This window comes from Chanodichthys erythropterus, chromosome 12 (assembly GCF_024489055.1).
Source record: "Chanodichthys erythropterus isolate Z2021 chromosome 12, ASM2448905v1, whole genome shotgun sequence".
In the NCBI taxonomy this organism is placed as follows: domain Eukaryota; kingdom Metazoa; phylum Chordata; class Actinopteri; order Cypriniformes; family Xenocyprididae; genus Chanodichthys; species Chanodichthys erythropterus.
The window spans coordinates 18,172,235-18,192,201 of NC_090232.1; the positions used below are offsets into that span (position 1 = coordinate 18,172,235).

The 19,967-nt window shown below is 41.9% G+C and overlaps 1 protein-coding gene across 3 annotated transcripts in view; it reads right to left on the bottom strand.

Annotated features, from left to right (window-relative positions):
* Positions 1–13,297: 13,297 nt before the first annotated feature.
* The window catches only part of tll1 (tolloid-like 1), a 45,999-nt gene continuing 39,329 nt past the window's right edge, over positions 13,298–19,967 (bottom strand). For all 3 annotated transcript variants that reach the window (XM_067403959.1, XM_067403960.1, XM_067403961.1), the window contains exons 19-22: positions 19,163–19,290; positions 16,524–16,737; positions 15,929–16,179; positions 13,298–15,840 (exon numbers count right to left, since the gene is read on the bottom strand). In XM_067403959.1, coding sequence (XP_067260060.1) covers positions 15,706–15,840; positions 15,929–16,179; positions 16,524–16,737; positions 19,163–19,290 — 728 coding nt within the window. In that variant the 3' untranslated portion in view covers positions 13,298–15,705. The remainder of the gene's footprint in view (positions 15,841–15,928; positions 16,180–16,523; positions 16,738–19,162; positions 19,291–19,967) is intronic.

A 19,967-nucleotide genomic window follows, 5' to 3' on the forward strand; every position in this document is an offset into this window, starting at 1 on the left:
CCAGACAGAAGAGGATTTGTGCGTCATGTGCAAGTTAAAACAAAAAGCAGCTGTCTGGACAGACCCATAACCAAGGTCTGTCTTCTACTAGAAGCAGAAGATGGATGACTTGTTGACATTTTCTTTGACTTTGACATTGACCTATGAACTTGACAGAGAAAATGGAAAGAATACTTTAATGAACACTATTTTTGCATCACTTTTCAAGATTTTTTGCCTTTTTTGGAAGAAGAAATGGACATTTATATGATGTTACTGAAGTATTAATTTGATAAATTCATGTCTCTAATTAATAATAATGTAATTATAATTTGATAATAATTAGGGGCTGGAATGTAATAGACATGAAAGTGTTAATGGGTTTTTGTTTATGTCACGTGATCTTGGTTGGGGTTCACAGGGTCACGTGTAAGAATGGGAATATAAGTCACCTGTTCACTGATTAATGGGAGGGAGAGGGGGTGAGCAGGGACAATGTATTTCTTTGTTGAACATAACTTTTGTACCATCCAGAAATACCAGTTTGTGCAATAAAAACAAAAGTCTATTAGAAGTACCTTTGCCTTACCGATATCATCTATGCGTCATCAATGCAGTCCCTGTTTTAGTCTCTCAGCGGCAAGAAAGGATATAGTAGCCGCTATACATATAAAGAGCGTAGGCCTACGCAAAATAATAAACAAACAAACTGAATTATTGTAACAGATTTGAAGATCAAGGATACAGATGGAGGCTGGTCTCACAAATATGTAGTGAAAACAATGAGTGCAACAGTCTGTGTTGGTCACCACAGTTCTTTAGGACGTTCAGATGTCAGGATAGCGATGTGAAGCTGGTCGTTTAGCTGCAGTCTCAGGTCCCCCGAAGCACGATGAATCTTCGGCAATGAAGCATGCAAAGTCTATGATGCGTGTTATTGATTTATCCCGTTGCTGTATATGACTCTAAAATGTGGTTCTATAATAAGCAAATAAACTTAATCAGTAACAGAAAACTGCATAAATGTGCAATGACGTTAACAGCACAACATAAATTGCTGCGTCATTGTATCTGTATAATGGCCGATCATTCTTGCCATCATAAAAACGCTATACTTCACATAATCGAGGAAACACACACTCATTTTACATAAATCATAATCTAGCAGCGGTATATCAAGTTAAACAGTGAATAAATGTCATAATAATAATATAATGAACACTCAAAACGAAACTCACGGTCTTCAATGACGCACATTCCAGAATCGTCATGAAGGAAACTTCAACGAGAAGTCTGGGACAATATAATCATCATCTGCTGCCATTCGAGATCACAAATATTCTTCCTGCAGTTCACAAAGTGAAATCGCTACAGAAAGAGATCTTAACTAGCATTAATTTGCTGATTTACAGGGAAGACTGCAGGACCTATGCTTTCACTCTGCCGTTCGCGCATTGAAACTGATCCGCTCTCACGCAATCGTCAAACAAGCCACGCCCTTTAAATTCAATTCAGTGACCAACATAATAGCTGTATAGCCCTTAGAATAAAAGAACACAAACTGAACATGGGCTTTTTTACAGCCGCCCCCAAATTTGGTGGACAAATTTGCCTGTAGTAAATCTACTTCTGTGTGTCATCTGTGTCTTGCGGTAAAGCAGGTAATCTAATCAATCTAGCAACTGGTCGAGTGTAAGTATGATCCTTCACTTTAACGACAGCTGTTCTGACTCTACCATCAGAGCTAGGAAGGATGGATGAAACAGTACCCACTCGCCAGAGTGCTCTCGGTAACTGCTCATCAACTATAAGGACTACAGTTCCAACTGTAATGTTCTCTCTCTCTCTGTTCCATTTCTGACGGGCCTGTAATGTAGGCAGAAAGTCATGTATGAAATGCTTCCAGAAGTGATCACTGAGAATCTGACTGTGTCTCCACCTTTTTCGACTGAGCAGATCAGACTCAGGATAAACTATCTGAGGTAGTGAGGAGTCAGGCCGCCCCATAAGCAATGAGTTTGGAGTTACAGGATCTGGATCAGCCACATCACCAGAGACATAACCCAAAGGTCTTGAATTTAAGATGCCCTCAACCTCTATTAAGACCGTCCTCAAAACCTCTTCAGTGACAATCTGGGCACCCAGTGTTGTCCGTAGGCCTGTCTTCACAGACCTCACCTCTCTTTCCCATGACCCCCCGAAGTGAGGTGCGCTGGGAGGATTAAAGCGGAACCTGATCTGTTCCTTAGCCAGCTGGTCTCTGAGGGTGGGTTGCATCTGAATGAAAGCTTCTTCCATTTCTCTACTCCCTCCTCTGAAATTGGTTCCCTGATCAGACAGAAGCTCGTAGGGCTTTCCTCTACGTGAGATGAAGCGTCTGAGGGACAACAAGAATGAATCAGCATCCATATGGTCCAGAAGATCAAGATGGACCGCTCGAGTGGTGAGGCACTTATAGAGAATACCCCACCTTTTCTCTGTGCGGCGGCCCACTTTTATTGTAAAGGGACCAAAACAATCGACCCCAGTGGAGAAAAAAGGAGGTTTGAATAACCTAAGGCTGGAAGGTGGAATGTCTGACATTCTTGGAATTTCTGGTCGGCCTCTCCACTTTTGGCACTCAGGGCAGTAGCGCTGATGTTTCTTCACTGCTTCTCTCCCCCGTAAAATCCAGAACTTTCGCCGTAGCTCAGCATACACCCTTCCAGGTCCTGGATGACATAATTGGGTGTCATAGTGCTTAATAAGGAGCTTCACAACTGGATGAGTCGGAGATAAGATCACAGGATGTAAAACATCTTTGGTCAGACTGTCACATCTTCTAAGTCTGCCTCCCACTCTGATCAGGTTGGAATCTTTGTCATGCTCAGGTGCAAGTCCTGTGAGCCGACTGCTGGTGGGGAGAGTCTTTCCTTCCTTGAGTAATGTAAACTCTTCAGGGAAATCTTGCATTTGGCAATGCCGCAGAAGAGTCAATTCTGCATCATGGTAATCATCTGCGTCTGCAGGTTCTCTACTGCCAGCCGCCCCATGTAGGGACTGCATTGTAGCTTCTAGCAGCTCTTGATAGCTACTAAATTGATGGACGTCTGGAATGACAGGTGCTGCAGTCTCATGAAGTAACCCACAGAATACGGGTTTCTTGAGCTCTTGAATATCATCAGGGGTTTGACATTCAGGTGCCTTCGGCCAGTTGCACTTGGATTGTGTCAAGAAGGCTGGACCCTGCCTCCAGCGAGTTTCTTGAGCCAATTGATTCAGTGCCAAACCTCGTGTGATGTCATCGGCAGGATTATTAGATGAATCAACATAGCGCCAGGATTTTGGGTCAGACAGTTCTTGTATTTCAGTGACTCTGACTCCCACAAATACTTTGTACCTGCAAGAATCAGATTGCAGCCATGCAAGGACCGTGGTAGAATCAGTCCAAAACACAAAGTCGCGGATGTCTAAAGTCAGCTCTTTCTTTAATACAGCACCCAGCTGCGCACCGGTCAATGCAGCACAGAGTTCTAAGCGTGAGATGGAGAGCTGCTTTTTTGGAGCGACTCTAGATCTTGCAGCCAAGAAAGCTACCTGAATATTGTCTTGATCATCCTCAGTACTCATGTATGCTACAGAGCCATAGGCTCTCTCAGAAGCGTCACAGAATACATGAACGCTGCGATTCTTGATTGCATGCTGGAGCTGTAGCATCTTGGCTGAGAGATCTGGGACAACTGAGAGAGTTCACTCTCCCACTGCTGCCAAGCAGCAAGTAAATCAGCAGGGAGGCAAGGATCGTCCCAGCCGCGTTTCTTGTCCCAGAGCAGCTGCACAATGATCTTGGCCCTTGTAGTGAAAGGAATCAAATACCCAAGGGGATCATATTGCTTTGCAAGGGTGCGGTAGATCTTGCGCATGGTGGTTTCACCTTCCTCCTTCTGATATGGTTTGTATGCCAAAGTATCAGATTTACAATGCCAGATCAGTCCGAGGGTACGTTCCTGAGGATTGGCTGTTTCGTGACTAAGCCAGATCTCACTGCTCTGTGATTTCAGCTCAGAAGGAAAGTGGCGAATGACCGTAGGAACATTACTGGCCCATTGTCGCAACTCGAATCCACCCTCCATTAGATGGTGCTGTAGTCTGTATACTAATTTCTCAGCTTGTGCTTCATCTGGGACACTTTTTAGACAGTTGTCTACGTAGAAACTGCATTCAACAGATTGACGCACATCATCTGTGGGCTCAAGGTAGCTCCCGACATGGGACTGAAGAGCAAATGTAGCGCAACAGGGGCTACAGGTGGTTCCAAAGGGCAATACTTCCCACTGATAGACTGTTGGTGGCTCAGCAGTATTGCCATTACGCCACAGAAATCTGAGGAAAGGCTTGTCTTCATCAAGGAGACGGACTTGATGAAACATACCTCTCACGTCGCTGCAGACAGCTACAGGGTGCTCCCTGAAGCGGAGGAGAACTCCTAACAAGCTTGCCCCAAGAGTAGGCCCAGGTAAGAGGTGCTCATTTAGAGACTGGCCTTGGAACTCAAAGGAGCAATTGAATACGATACGGTCCTTACCATTATGATGGACCATATGGTGTGGTATGAACCATGAATGAGGACTTAATGCACACTCCTGAGATGATAATGGGGTGACGTAGCCTGCCTGCAGCAACTTCTGAATTTCAGCATTGTAAGTGGCTTTCATTTGTGGCTCTCTGGTCGTCTCTAGTCGTCTCTCCGTACTACATAGAAGAGCCATGACAGCTTCCTTCGGCGCATTCAATGGGGGAAGTGACTGTTTCCAAAGTAATGGTGTAGCGTATCGATTTACTCCATCCACATTAATTCTGATGGTCTTCTCTTCCAGAATGCGGAGGGCTTCTGCATCTTGTCGTGAGCGTGTAACTACCTTGTCAGACCGATAAGGCAGAATGTCGAGTTTCCACAGCCTTTCAACCTGGTTAAAGAGTTCAGAATCTGATGTCACACAAGAAACAAAGAGACACTCTTGCGGCTGAAGACGAGGACGAAGGAACCTTGATGGACCTTGCAACGTCCACCCAAGCCTCGTATGCACAGCTGCTGGTCCGCCTCTAGGTCCCAATCTCACTGGCTCCACTGGCGTGATCAAATGTGGATAGTCTGATCCAATAAGCACTAATGGTTGGGCTTGATTGATGTCGTCCAAGGGCAGGTCTCTAAGATAGCGGTACTTTCGCTGCAGATCAGTAATGGGATAAGTATGTTGGACAAGACCCAGCTCTTTAGTAGTAAAGGCTCCATGAATGGGGAATGATTTGTCAGGTTGTGAGGCTGGAGCTATAGAGAAGGACACCGAACTTCCACGGATGGTGTGAACCTCATGCCTCACAGTACGAAGTGCTAAGTCTTCAACGGTACCTTGAAGGCCTAAACGTTGAGCGGCCTCATGAAGCAGAATTGTTCGTTCTGATCGTCATCCAGTACCGCAAAAGTCTCTAGCGACTTGTCACCATTCTGAATCACAAACCGACTCAGCTTAAGTAACACTTGCTTTCCGCTTGTGGGGCGGTCAAGATACAAGGTCTGGGAAGTGGAACTTAGGGGGCCTGCGCTCCCTTCTGATTCTTTGATGTTGCCCTTCCTGCTGGACTCAGAACTGGTATTAACATCATGAAGAACCTCAAGATGTCTCCTATCGCATTTCTTACACTTCGCTTTCAAAGTACACTTTGAGGTCTGATGACTTCGGCCACATCTCCAGCATCTATTGCCCATCTTGATCCAATTCTCGACCTGCTCCTTGTTCAAGAGCTTAAAGTTGGAGCACTGATTCATGTAATGCTGGATTGTATCTCAGAATGGACAATACCTTTTGGGCTTTTCCTGAAACTTTTCAGAGGATGCTGTCCCTGTCTTTGGATTCTCAGTTGGCACTTGCTTCTGTTCTCCCCCATGCAGAACAGTGGTTAGCTTTCGAGGCGTGAATCCAGGCTTCTTATCTTTGCGGAAACTATGCTTCTCATGATCAGGGTATGTACTGTACTGGGTTCCCTCCACTTGCACACGAACCTCATATTCAAGCCAATCTGCCAAATCAAGTAAAGTAGGAATGGGAGTATGAAGAGGGTTAACAAATCTCTTAAAGTTGGCTCTTAGGTCATAAGGTAACTTAGCTAAGAGGCGAGATACATGAGAACCACACTTCAGCTCAGTCCAGCCTGGGCTACCCAACTGATTCAACATTCCGACTAAGGCCCGAACACGAAGAGCGAATCCCTTGAAAGCTTTGACATCACCACTTTTGATGTTGGGCCCGTCCATCAAGCTGGAGATCCGCTGCAATGCCAGCTGATGTGGTTGCCCATACATGTCGGTAAGAGCTTGCATAGTGTCACTGAAAGGAGAGCGGCTGTGACTGTAAGAATCTGCAACAAGTAAAGCATCTTCCAACTTTAAATGATCCATGAGTATCTGAAACTTGAAAGATTCAGAAGCATCATTGGGTAGAACATTGTCTAAAGCGAGCTTAAGTCTGGCGAACTGACTTGTATCATGATGGAAATCTGGGATTGTGGGTGTAGGCCCACGATATTGCACTGGCATTGGTTGCCAAGGACGGTTAAGATCTTGATCCAAAAATGAGCATGAACGATTAAAGGGAAACAGCCGTTCATTGCCACGATAGTGGTCAGTTCTCCAGTCCCGTTGAAGATAAGGACTCGAATGATCAGGTAAGGCAGTTCTCTGTGAAGGGTGCATTCTGTCCTCAAAGCATGGATCATGAATATTCCTAATGGGCCGATACTCTGAATGTGAATGAGAAGTATGTGCCTCTGCAGGAGATTGACTGAAATCTCGAGGTGGGTAGAATGATGGATTGCGTTGCAACGACATGGCACACTCTGACTGGCGATAAGGAGAAGCAGACTGACGATGCTGCAAACCATGGACATTAGCACTATGGCCAGTAACATGTTGTGGTGAGACATTCTCAGTATTTGGAGGTTCGGTATACTGTGGTGTTGATTGGCCTGAATTTAATTGGCTACCACTCAGCCTGCCTACTCTCATTAGATGATTAGTAAGATCTTCGATAAGATCTTGATGGCTATCATGACGTGCTTGCAGGGATTCATCCCTAGGGGGCACTAAAGGAACATGTTCAGATTGACTAGGATTTTTATCTTCCTGCTGTGAGACCAAGACGCTAGTAGCCACTGGTGTAGAAGAAACTCCTTCCTCTGCACTAAGAGAACACTGCGAAGGTGAGGAAACCTGTGGCTGAGCTAAGACAGGAGAACTAGCGATTATATCTGAAATGCGTTGCATATCTTTCCGCAGTTGCTTGCTTTCCTCTCTCATTTCACGAATACAAGAGAGAACATCAGCATTCGTCACAGCATCAACCTGCTCATCTGCAAATGTCAGTTGCCTCTGAGGATAATTAACCTCATACTCCTGAAGATACAACGGTTGTCTAGTAATTCTGCGTGGCCTGACCACCTCGTCCTCTACTATTTTCTCTCTAGGTCTAGACATCATTGCTGAGACAGTTATAATATCCGGCTCGAAGGACCATTAAATGTTTGAAAGGAACTGTATTGCACCAATTACTACTACGGTATCAACCGTCTCAGAGAGTCAATTACCACATCTGATGTCCAATGGCCATGAGAGAAATAAAGAGGAGGCAGTTGTACTAAATTGTACTAATTTACTTAAGATGTTGAAAATCAATAATCAAATACACTGTTTATATGTTTACCATCAAAGGAGATCACAAAATAACAAATAAATGTACATATAAAGAGCGTAGGCCTACGCAAAATAATAAACAAACAAACTGAATTATTGTAACAGATTTGAAGATCAAGGATACAGATGGAGGCTGGTCTCACAAATATGTAGTGAAAACAATGAGTGCAACAGTCTGTGTTGGTCACCACAGTTCTTTAGGACGTTCAGATGTCAGGATAGCGATGTGAAGCTGGTCGTTTAGCTGCAGTCTCAGGTCCCCCGAAGCACGATGAATCTTCGGCAATGAAGCATGCAAAGTCTATGATGCGTGTTATTGATTTATCCCGTTGCTGTATATGACTCTAAAATGTGGTTCTATAATAAGCAAATAAACTTAATCAGTAACAGAAAACTGCATAAATGTGCGATGACGTTAACAGCACAACATAAATTGCTGCGTCATTGTATCTGTATAATGGCCGATCATTCTTGCCATCATAAAAACGCTATACTTCACATAATCGAGGAAACACACACTCATTTTACATAAATCATAATCTAGCAGCGGTATATCAAGTTAAACAGTGAATAAATGTCATAATAATAATATAATGAACACTCAAAACGAAACTCACGGTCTTCAATGACGCACATTCCAGAATCGTCATGAAGGAAACTTCAACGAGAAGTCTGGGACAATATAATCATCATCTGCTGCCATTCGAGATCACAAATATTCTTCCTGCAGTTCACAAAGTGAAATCGCTACAGACAGAGATCTTAACTAGCATTAATTTGCTGATTTACAGGGAAGACTGCAGGACCTATGCTTTCACTCTGCCGTTCGCGCATTGAAACTGATCTGCTCTCGCGCAATCGTCAAACAAGCCATGCCCTTTAAATTCAATTCAGTGACCAACATAATAGCTGTATAGCCCTTAGAATAAAAGAACACAAACTGAACATGGGCTTTTTTACAAAGAGTAAAAAGTGTTTTTTACTGAGTACACTGCTTGTCGGTTTGTGTTGGGTGGATTATTTAGGAGCACTGTGCAGCTTTCCCACGGCTGCCATGGAAGTTATCTGTCTCTGTACGTTAGACAGGTTTTCAGAAAGGCGTTTTACTAAAACGGGTCGTTTCTGGAGTATACTTCTGTTGTCATGTTGTAAGTCCCTCCCGGGCCTCCATGATTATGTGCTCTTGGCATAGTCTACCTGTTAGGTGAGCTCTTCGCTTCCCCCTTGGGGTTGAGTTTGGTAATAGTGCTTAGCTCCCTAAGCTGCTTATGATGGTTAGGCCTTCATCAGGCCCCATCTTTAGAATCAGCCCTAGGCTGGTTTGTGCTCCCCTTTTGCAGGGTTTTCAGCGCACAGCCTCCTCAGTGCGTTAATTAAGCACTGGGTAGATCCTAGGTGAGCGGATTATCTCCCCTCGATATGAGGGTTCATAGCATTCTGCTGAGTTCTGCTCTCCAGGATGCCCGTCTCTACGCGTGGGTCTGAGCTGGTTTCTGCCTTTTTGCAGTCACTCTTACCTATTTTCTTCTTCAAGAATGCATTCTAGAGGCTCTGTATTCAGACAGGGTTGGCCTGGGCTGAGTCTGTTCCCATATAAGACCAGGCCGGCCTCCCTGGTGGCAATGAGGGTGACCCCGTTCCCCTCAAGAGTGGCTGGCCGAGGTTCCCTTTGGTTCCTTGGCCACATTCCCTTAAAGGGACCACTTTTTCCTTCGGGAAAGTGGGTCCCGGATGCCTTAGCGATTTCTTTAGGCTCTATTTTTTGAGAGAAAAAGGTAGTAGCCTTTTGGAAGTTCAGCTTGGGCTGTTGGCCAAAGGGAATGCTGTCACTGACAGCCTAGTGTGACCCGAGGGGGAGTTGCTGGGCAGTTTGAGAACTGCCTTGAGGTCTTTGCCTCAGCCATACTTTTTTGGCAGGCACTCTCCTTAAGCATGGCGGCGTTGGTATATCGTTCCCCAAAGCGTGGCAACGCAGAGTTGAGTTCCCTTCGAAAGGGAACGTCTCAGGTTACGTATGTAACCATGGTTCCCTGAGACAGGGAACAAGACTCTGCGTTCCTTTGCCATGCTTCAGGCGGCCTGCTGGGCAGTCCCTTCAAGACGATGGATAATGACTGCTCCCGCGGGCGCGCTTTTATACTTCCGGGTCGCGCCCCTATGACGTCATATGCTGTCGCCGGCCAATGAGCATTGGAGTTGTTGGATAGTTGGTTTTTCAGACACCGAGTCACGTGTGACATTCCCCAAAGCGTGGCAACGCAGAGTCTCGTTCCCTGTCTCAGGGAACCATGGTTACATACGTAACCTGAGACGTTTTAACTATAGTGAACTGATAAACTGTAATAAATACTGTAGTAAACTTTAGTTTTTACTACAGTAATCTGCAGTGTATTGTAGTATAATATAGTTGTAGAAAACTTAATACAGTACTGGGTAAAGTCATTTGTTTTAAATTACTATAGTTGTTATATTACCACAGCAACTATAGAATTACCACAACAAATTAATTCAAGTACTTTACTAAATTATGGTTCAAAAACACTGTAGCATTTACTATAAATTACTATAGTATTTTGTCATGTTCATAAATAGCATATCTGCTTATCAATCTGTCATCCCTTAACATCAGGGTTGCCAACTTTGGGACTTTGGCTGGAGTGAGACTTTGTAAAAAATTCTGTTTGCGCGTGTGCGGAGAAAATGTTTGGTAACCCTAATTTTAAAAATCAATGTCAGTCTATGTTTTAGTATCATTGGGGTGAAATAATTTATTTTATTTTTTTGTCAGTTTTGTTACCTGACAGGGGCGGAGCCAGACATTGTAAACATTAGGGGCTTATTCCAAATCTATAGTTGTCCAAAGACATTTCAATTTTATATTAATAGCTTTAATGACACGAAAGGAGCTTTTGTTGTCGTATGAAAATGTACATTATTTGACACTGTAATTTGTAAAAGTTTGTTGGATGTACCTCCGCTAGGGGGGTCCGGGGGCAAATTTTGTACATTTTAAGGTTAAATGCATCAATCTGGTGCACTCTGGAAACTCAAAATTAAGAGCTTCAACCCATGTACAGTGTGCAAATTGAACAAAGAAACAGCATTGACTTGTACCTGGACATTAAAAAGGGTTTAAACATTTTTTTTTTTTTTTTTACAATACTTTTGTACTCATTTCTTTTTAAAAGATATCCTTGAGCTTTTATTTTGATCACCAGCTGATCGCGTGCACAAATGCACGCTCTTCTCTTTATAACACGCAGCACAGACAGACTGTATATATACTTAATCGCTGTCTTTTGCTGTTTTATAAAGGCACAACGCCATATCACAGTTTCGATTTTAGTTCGTTGGCAAAGTATGTTTTAAATTTTCAGTTCATTATGAAACGGTGGCGGCAGCAGAGGGTCATTAATGGAAAACACTGAATGAATGTATAGCTGATAAATGTGCTAAAGTTGTCATATCGGTTGTTATATAACAAAACGTATATAACGTACTCGGTTACTTACGTAACCTCGGTTCCCTGAGAGATAAGGGAACGAGTATTGCGTTGCAAACGCTATGAGAAAACTCCTTTTCTCGAGAAAATAACGGCCATGGTGTGTAAAGCAGAAGCAGCCTGGCCAGCGGCGGAGTGTGCACGATCCGGGAGTGCTAAAGACGTTCTGTGCTTGACGCTTTGGCCGCTCTGTATATTGAGTGCGCGCGCGCGCGGCCGGGGATCTCTCTCACTTCTCACCTATGCTTCTCACACGCAACTGACGTATCAGGTGCAAGGTTTTCAGCCAATCAACGATCAGAGAATACTGCAGTGAGAACGTTGTAGGGAGATGTAACAGCTGTGGGCCTTAAACTCCTCTCCTGTCATTAATACGCTGTGGTCTAGTCATCAACAGAATGTAACGGATTGAGAGGGGAGAAGAATGGATTTTGGCGTGACATTTCTTGCGTGTGCGTGAGAGCGTGAGATTGATGCTGAAAGCGTGAGTGTCACGCCAGATGCGTGAGAGTTGGCAACCCTGCTTAACATACAATATGCAATACAATAAATACAAAAGGCGGGAAAAATCATTCTTTATCATTTACCAGTCACATTTTTAATTGAGACAAGATGATTTCCCTTAATGACAAAAAAAGCAGAACTACCTTAATGCTGGGATGAGTGGAAGCATGCATTTCCTTGACTTTCTTCGTGTTGTATTTGTAGCTTGTTGTTGCAATCCTTGTGAGGTATGCAAGATGTTCATTGGTGAGACGGTTTCTCATAGTGTTTGTTTAATTATAGTGTTCATGGTTGAGACTATGTAGACTATTTTAAGTCGTTAAGTGAGCAGGATATTTTAAAATGTAGCGCATGGATTCGGCAGGCATGTATTCATGATACTAATCGAGCAGCCGGTCTCTCGGAGGGTGTGAGGACTGGAGTCCTCCCTAGCTCTACAGCGCCCCACAAATTTCCAACGTAAATCTGTGGTGAAAAATGGAACTGCAGCGCGCTCTCATAGAGAGCCATTGGGTGCTTCTCAATTCTTATTTGTGCATCCTCGTTTCCTTTCCTTGCTTCCTTTCCTCGCGTCTTAGCTCCACCCCTCCAGGATGCGAGGGAAGGACGCAAGGAAAAGACGAGAGGACGGAGGAATTGAATCAAGTGAAATGATAAATCCTCGCTCCCTTTAGTGTCACTTCAAAGCGTCATCAGCTGCGCTCAAGGGATCTACCCACATGTTGTTAAAGTTTGGTTATTTAAAAAATATAATAAATATTAATAAAGCAAGATGCCTAGTTGAAATATATGAGATATAAAGTTTATTTAATCTGTGAAAGTAAAGCATACATTTAAATTATTGTGACAGATAAGAAGGGGGAGGAGAATTTATGCGTGCGTCACGTTTCTCAATGAGAAAGACTTCCGCAAAGAATGCACCTGTGTATCCTCGCTCATAACTCCTCAGGAAGCCTCCTCACTCCTCGTTCCTCGCCTCCTCGCGGTGCGATTAGAGAATTGAGATGTCCTTCAAGATGGCTGAGCTCGATTGTTTTCCGGGTCAAATGGATGGAGGAAGGAGGAGCGAGGAGACGAGGAGGGATATTGAGAAGCACCCACTGTGGCAGATTTGTGGCTGCCCCGCTTATTTTCACATTAAGACATATCATTGCTGCTGCTGCAGAGCAAGTACAGGAACTTGCCACTGCTAATACATACGTCGATTTGCTGCTGCGAGTAAGACATGCTGCTGCTGCACAAATAGCATATATCAATAACACATAGCAGATCTATACAGGTGGAGCTGGGGAAGGTGGAGGGTTTTAGAGGAACTCTGAAGCATGCTGCAAACAGCTATAGTGAATGTAACCAGCCATTTGTGTGAGCAACAAACTCATTGGTTGCAGAAGTGACATGGACCAATCAGCTTGTGCCAGTAGTTAATGCTGTAATTATCCTCAGCTTGCATTAAGATCAGCCTGCGCCATCAGTTTCATGACAGAACTATGTATTTATCCACCTATAAGAACAGCGCAAAGAACATGTACAATTAGAGAGAGATGAGAGATAAGAACAAATGAGACGGCACATTTAATTGACCTGACATGAGTTTAATCACTGTTGAGAGTGAAGTGTCCTCCTTCATCATTAGGCTAATGATGAAACAGGTGAATAAATCATTTTTCACATTGTCATATGTCATAGTTCATCAAGAGTGGAATCAACAGGAGCTTGGCACATACAGAAATACTCACACGAGTCAGAACAGTCACATGACCTGTGACCAATAGATGCACACATGTCACAGTTCACACAGTCGTACTGCCGACTTTAAAGCATTAATATTAATGTAACATTATTTTGTTTGTGTGTGTGTGTGTGTGTTTGCACATGATCATATATAAGCATATATGCAGATATGTGTGCGTGTGTTTGTGTAACTGGACAGAATGGGACGGCTTCAGGTCAGTCCATTTCAATTTCTTTTTTTAACATAAAGGTTCAAGTTCTTTAAACTTAATATCAAATAAAATATAATAATAATTTGGGGAGAAAAAAAATTATCTACAGAAACATAATCATGTGCAAGAATGTACATTTTGGTTCTAAGGCAATAATTGTTCCTCCACAACACTAGTGCTGTCAGTGCTGTGAGTCAATGTTCTGTGTTGATATTAAGCAACATTTTTTCAACGTTGCATCTCCATCGCACCAACGCATTCACTGAATGGCTGGAGCATTGCCTCGTGGGACCTGTCATTTTTTGAGACACTGAATAGCACCGTAGGAATTCCCTTCAACAGCGACTTTGCTTTTTTCCAAGCAGGGAAAACTTGTCATTTGGGAATATAGCAACTGAGAACGTTTCCTTGCCATGAGTCTGTAAAATTTTCATTGAGATTACGTGAGTTTTTCAGCTTCATTGGTACTGCTCATGGGTTCATTTCCACGTCTGGAGAGCACACAGTTCCATACAGTCTTTCGTGTTAAGTGCATATAAAGCGCACAGGGATAAGGTGGTTGTAGTCAGTTGTCACAGCTGTAACAGACATATTATGGAAGGCTTTATGACATCAATTTATGTTCACATCATTTTCACGGTTCACTTCTTCAGGAGGCGTTACTGGAAGAGTGAGAAAACCACTGGTTTCTTCAACAGGCAAATTATAGAATATTCTATCATTTTTCTCTCTCTCACACACAAAAACATCTAAACCTTAAACAACTTCACATGGTTTCTGCAACTCATGAAAAGGCCCAAATGAAATCTGCAGACCTTTTTTTTTACGTTTTAAGAAAAAAAAAAATCTATGGAATTCTTCAGAACAGAAATGGTGCAGATAGTATTACACTCTTATTGAGAGTTAAAAACATTATTAAATTACATGCAGATTCCTTGTGGGCCTGCTCACAAATGAAGCACAACTGGGTCTCATTCACTAACAAATTGAGTGGATTATTTTGAATTTGTACACAAGAGAACTTCTCAAAAAAAAAAAAAATTATTAATGCCTAACTCACAAACATAAATTTGTTCTTATCCTTAACATCTTAACATGATTATAAGGCCACCCCGAGCATGTGATTTTTGAGTATGTGTGGTTTAAGTTGTTCCTAATTTTTTTTTTTCCATACATTTTAGTACAAAAATTATTGTTGTTGTTCCTTAAAATGTTCGTTCGCAGATTTTACCCACAAACTCAAGCTTAGTGAATGAGACTCACGGTCTTAAAACAGCTTTGTAGTCATAACCACTTGCGTTGAATTGCTATGTCCGTCACAGCAGACATAAGCAATGGGCTACATATAAGTAAGCTTATTGTTAAATAGGGCTACATATTTACTTCTGATGGAAAATAATAGGTTTTGCCAAAAAGACAGAATAACAGAATAACTGTAATATTACAACCACATAATTGTAAAAACATTTGAATGAGTTCAGGCTGGTATTTGAAGGCCTCACTCTCTCAAACACACACATTCACATACACACAAACACACACACACACACATTTTAGCTGAGGTACAGTGTGGTGTGGCATCAGCAGCCAAACTGTCCATGCTGTCCAGAGCGACATGCACACACACACACACACACACACAAGTTCAATAGCAGTTACTTAATTGTCATTGTTTCTTCATTTCGGTTATTTTACATGACTATCACCGTCCTATCTGAAAAACAGTGAGCCAACAAAAAGTTTTTGTGTGTGAGTGTGTGTGTTTGTCCAGGGGTTGATTTACTGCACTGGTCCAGTCAAGAGAGCGCAGGACAGCACTCCAGTGGGCGGAGCTATCCCACACATAAGAGCAGCTGATCGGTGTTTAGGGTCAATATGACAGCACTTCCACAGTGGCTGAACATAAAGAGGCAAATCCAATGCAGGAAACACATCACGGCAGGGTCTTTGATTGACAAAAATCAATCTCGATAGTTTTCTGGAGTCCGTTTCTCCTTGTAGCATCCCTGTGCTCAGTCTCTCTGGAGTCTCTCTCGCCTCTAGGGTAGACGTTACTTGCGTGTATGTAGCGCCTCCTGGAACTTTGTACTAGTGTAGTGGATGTGGAAGCCTTTCTTACTGATTGTGTCATCAGAGTGGAAATGGATCAACACGGCATCGCCAGCAGAGTAAATCTCCTCACGGGGCTAAACACAGGAGAGAGGGGTCAGTAGAAGAAATACAATGACCTGTATGACATAAAAATATATTAAACTCAGCACACACAGCTCGTACCCCAGATCCACAAAAACGTCCGAGTTTGTGTGCTCCGGTGTCGTAGCCATCGTAAAGTTCGATGTAGTCATATCCACAATCTGCCTCCTCCTCTACCTCAAAGGTGGTGAAAGTGAGCTCGATGCCATAACCCGACTCTGCTGTTATGAGCCACTCGCAGTCGCTGTGGCCGGGGTAGTTATTATCCCCAAACTGAGCATGAGAATACAGGTTCTTCTGACGTGCCTCTGCTTTCAGCCTGCCACCACACTCTGCATATAAACACATGAACATAATACTGTCAATAATGATCATCACTGATTTACTTAAAAATCTGTTGACCCTTCAGTTTTGTTCACTTATACTAATGTTATCAGTTGTAATACCTAATAAATGTATTTTCTCTTTCTGTTGACTTTAATAAGAAACAGTAAAATAAAAAAGAAAAGGCAACATTTCAGAGACTCTAATCAGCATGTAATGCAGTATTGATACACTAGAGGGCTCTATTAAACTGTAAGCATGAAATGAGAATTGCTCACATCTGATCCAAGTGCTATTCATGCAAATAATTATACACCAAAACATCAGACACAGAAAAGACATGGTTAGTTACCAGTGGAGTGAGTGGCCTGAAAGCCTTTCCGCTGCACTGAGGCGTCGGAGATGAATCGCAGGTACATCTTGTTGCCTGTGGAGATGAGCGGTTCTGGAATCTTACTGCCACACAGACGGCTCAGGATGGGCGTCTTGTCCGAGTCACCGTCAAAGGCTTCCAGGTGATCATATGCACATTCCTGGTGCTGCTCAATCTCAAACTCATTAAAAGACTAGAAACAGAAAGAGACAACAGAGGAAAAATGAATTTTATAGCAGTCACTGACACAAGAATTCTAGCTGAACAACAGTTAGAGAAGGTTTCTCCTCTTTGACCTCCTCAGCTAAAAGTTGAACACATTTGGCATATTAAAATGCAGATAAACATATCTGGTTGTGACTGGGACAAGACATTTGTCTATAGAGTAGTGTAGGGATGATGTCAAAAACCCTGGTTCCCTCAAGAATTTCCTATGGGGTTTTATAATGTTTGTTCTACAATGTAAATTACACGAAAACACAAATTTTGAAGTGGTTACTGTGTTCATTTTTTTAAAATACTTTTTTAACAAGTAACTAGATAAGACATCTTGGAGTGTGAGTGTGTGCAGTGTGCACCGTAGAACAATACTTCAAAGTATCGTCAATGTTATGTTTACCGCAGGCTTTATTTTACTCATAAATTGAAAAACCCATTATAAAACCCTATAGAAAAATCTCGAGGGAACCAACAGTGAATCAGACTTCTGGATTCTGATGTCTGTAGGAATGAAAATCTCAGCTTTCAGTTAAAAGACACAATTGCCTTTTTTTGTTTGTTTTTTGTTCTAAATTGTTCATACACATTAGTAGGACCCTCCTAAAAGGATTTTTTTTAGTGTGATTTGAGCTAAGGAACCTAAATTTGAATAAACTGAATAAATGTTAAATAATACCATTGTAGTCAGACTGTACAGTTTTGATGTTACTGAAACATTACTGAAATTACTGTTTTTTCATAAAAATATTAAGCAGCACAACTGTTTTTTTTTTTAACATTTATAATAAGAAATGTTTCTTGAGAATATTAGAATGATTTCTTAAGGATCATGCGACACTGAAGGCTAGAGTAATGGCTGCTGAAAATCCAGCTTCACAGGAATAAATGACATTTTATAATGATGGGTGTTTCAATTCTACATACATATGCAGAGCTTTCTGTGAATGTAGTTGAGGGCGTTGCCTAGCTGGCCACTGAGTAGCTTGCCTTAATAAAACTTAAAACTGGGTTGTGTTGGACCATCTTCAAATCCCTGAACCATTGCATGAGTTTAAATTATATGTTTTAAAGTCATTGTACCTTTTGTGCTCACAACATTAGCATTACGTAAAAAGCCAGCTGTTACCGCCACACACAGAGACAGCAATGAAAGCAAAGCCGTGGTGATAAAGTTACTCTACAAATGTATTATGAGAACTTCAAACATTAATGCTGAAATGATATATTAATTCTAATGGACTATAAAATGATCAATCCCCAAACAAACAATAAAATTCCCCTTTTTGTGACTTCACTTGCGTTCTGAGAGATGAGGGCCATTTAGAATCAGTTTAGGTCTAAACAGACGACTCAGAAGTCAGATCCAGACAGCAGTGGGAGACACTGAGGTCACCCTTTAAACCTCTGCCATTACAGTCTGCTAACATGTTTGCTTTGACACACTAGTATGTTAAAATCCTAACTATGAATTGAAATATGAGGAAAAGGACACAACTTCTCAAGCCTTATTATTTAGTTATTAAATGTCTTGGGTTACTTTTATCTTCTGCTTGTTTGTGAGAGCATATATTTCTACATACTGAGAGGTCTTGATGCATGTTAAAGTGTTTGCATGCTATGTTTGAGAGGAGATTATACATCTGTGCATGTTTATGTGAGCATGTGTGAGTGGGAATGTGTGTAATGCGAGATTGTCTTTGAACGTGAGAGGACCACAATAGGATTACATATATGCTTGTGTCACTACTCAGGTCAATGACCGCAGAGGTCTGTGTGCGTGTTTTCTGAGTGTAAAGGTTGAGGAGATGTTTGTGTTTAATGTAAAGGTGTGTTTAAAGGTATAGTTCACCCAAAAATGAAAATTATCCCATGATTTACTCACCCTCAAGCCATCCTAGGTGTATATGACTATCTTCTTTCAGAAAAACACAATTGGAGATATATTTAAAAATATCCTGGCTCTTCCAAGCATTGCAATGGTAGTGAACAGGGGGCGTGTTTTGAAGCCCAAAATAATGCTTGCATCCATCATAAATATAATCCATACAACTCCAGGGGGTTAATTAAGGCCTTCTGAAGCAAAGCGATAGGTTTTTTATATTAAAAAAATGTATAAAGTAAAATAACTAGCTTATGTCAGACGACCATACACATACTGCGCAAGTCGACTTTTGCCAATTGAGTACACAATGTATGACGCAGGATGTAGGAGTATCGCAAGCTTAGACGCCTCTCGCGGCCAGGATATTTTTAAATAATATCTCCGACTGTGTTCTTCTGAAAGATAGACACCTAGAATGGCTTGAGGGTGAGTAAATCATGGGATTATTTTCATTTTTGGGTGAACTATTCATTTAACAGAAGCAAACATATAGCACAGATGTATTATAAAGACTCACAATTTTGACCCGGTGGCCGGGTGTGGCCGTGATGTCCCACGTGCACTCCTTTCTGCTGGGGTACTTGTCAGGCCAGTTGGGACTGCTGATGGTTCCACTTGTGCTGTGGATCTTGTGCTCACACTCAGCTGATAAACAGGTATGGGGTGAAGAGGGTAAAGATCATTAGAAACAGTGATACAGCACAATAATAACAACATGTGAGTAATAAAGTTTAGATAAGAATGGGGGGGGGGTCTTTGGAATTCTGTGGAATGGATTTAAATGTGGTACGTGTTGAGCTGAAAGTTTATCATTCAATATTTGTTTTTTCTATATTTGAAAAATAAATAATCAGGCTTGAAAAGCTTTTTGCTACATCATTTTAACCCATAATCTTTTAGCAGATCTGATGGACCCTTTTCTCATTTCTGGGGTTCTAAGAAACGGAAGTTGTCATAGTTGGGTAAACTTCTACAGTGGTGAATGGAAGTTACAACAAATATATTTTGAAAAAAGCAAAAGAAAAAATCTATGATAGCATGACTTTCCAAAAGAGGAAAAAAATATCATGGTCAGGAGAGGAAAATGTCAAATTTGCCATCCCTCCTAAACAGCCACAAAGCAGGTTTTGTTTTTGTTTTGTTTTTTAATGTGAATATAACACAAAGTATAGTGTTAAAAAAATTACATACATTTTTTTAAATATAAAAAACTTTACTAAATGTTCGATGTTAACAGAAGTTAACATCAGTCTGTGAAAAGGGTCAACTGTAAGTCAACACACTGTTGTGTCAAATAACAGTAAACAAAATTCTCATTTATG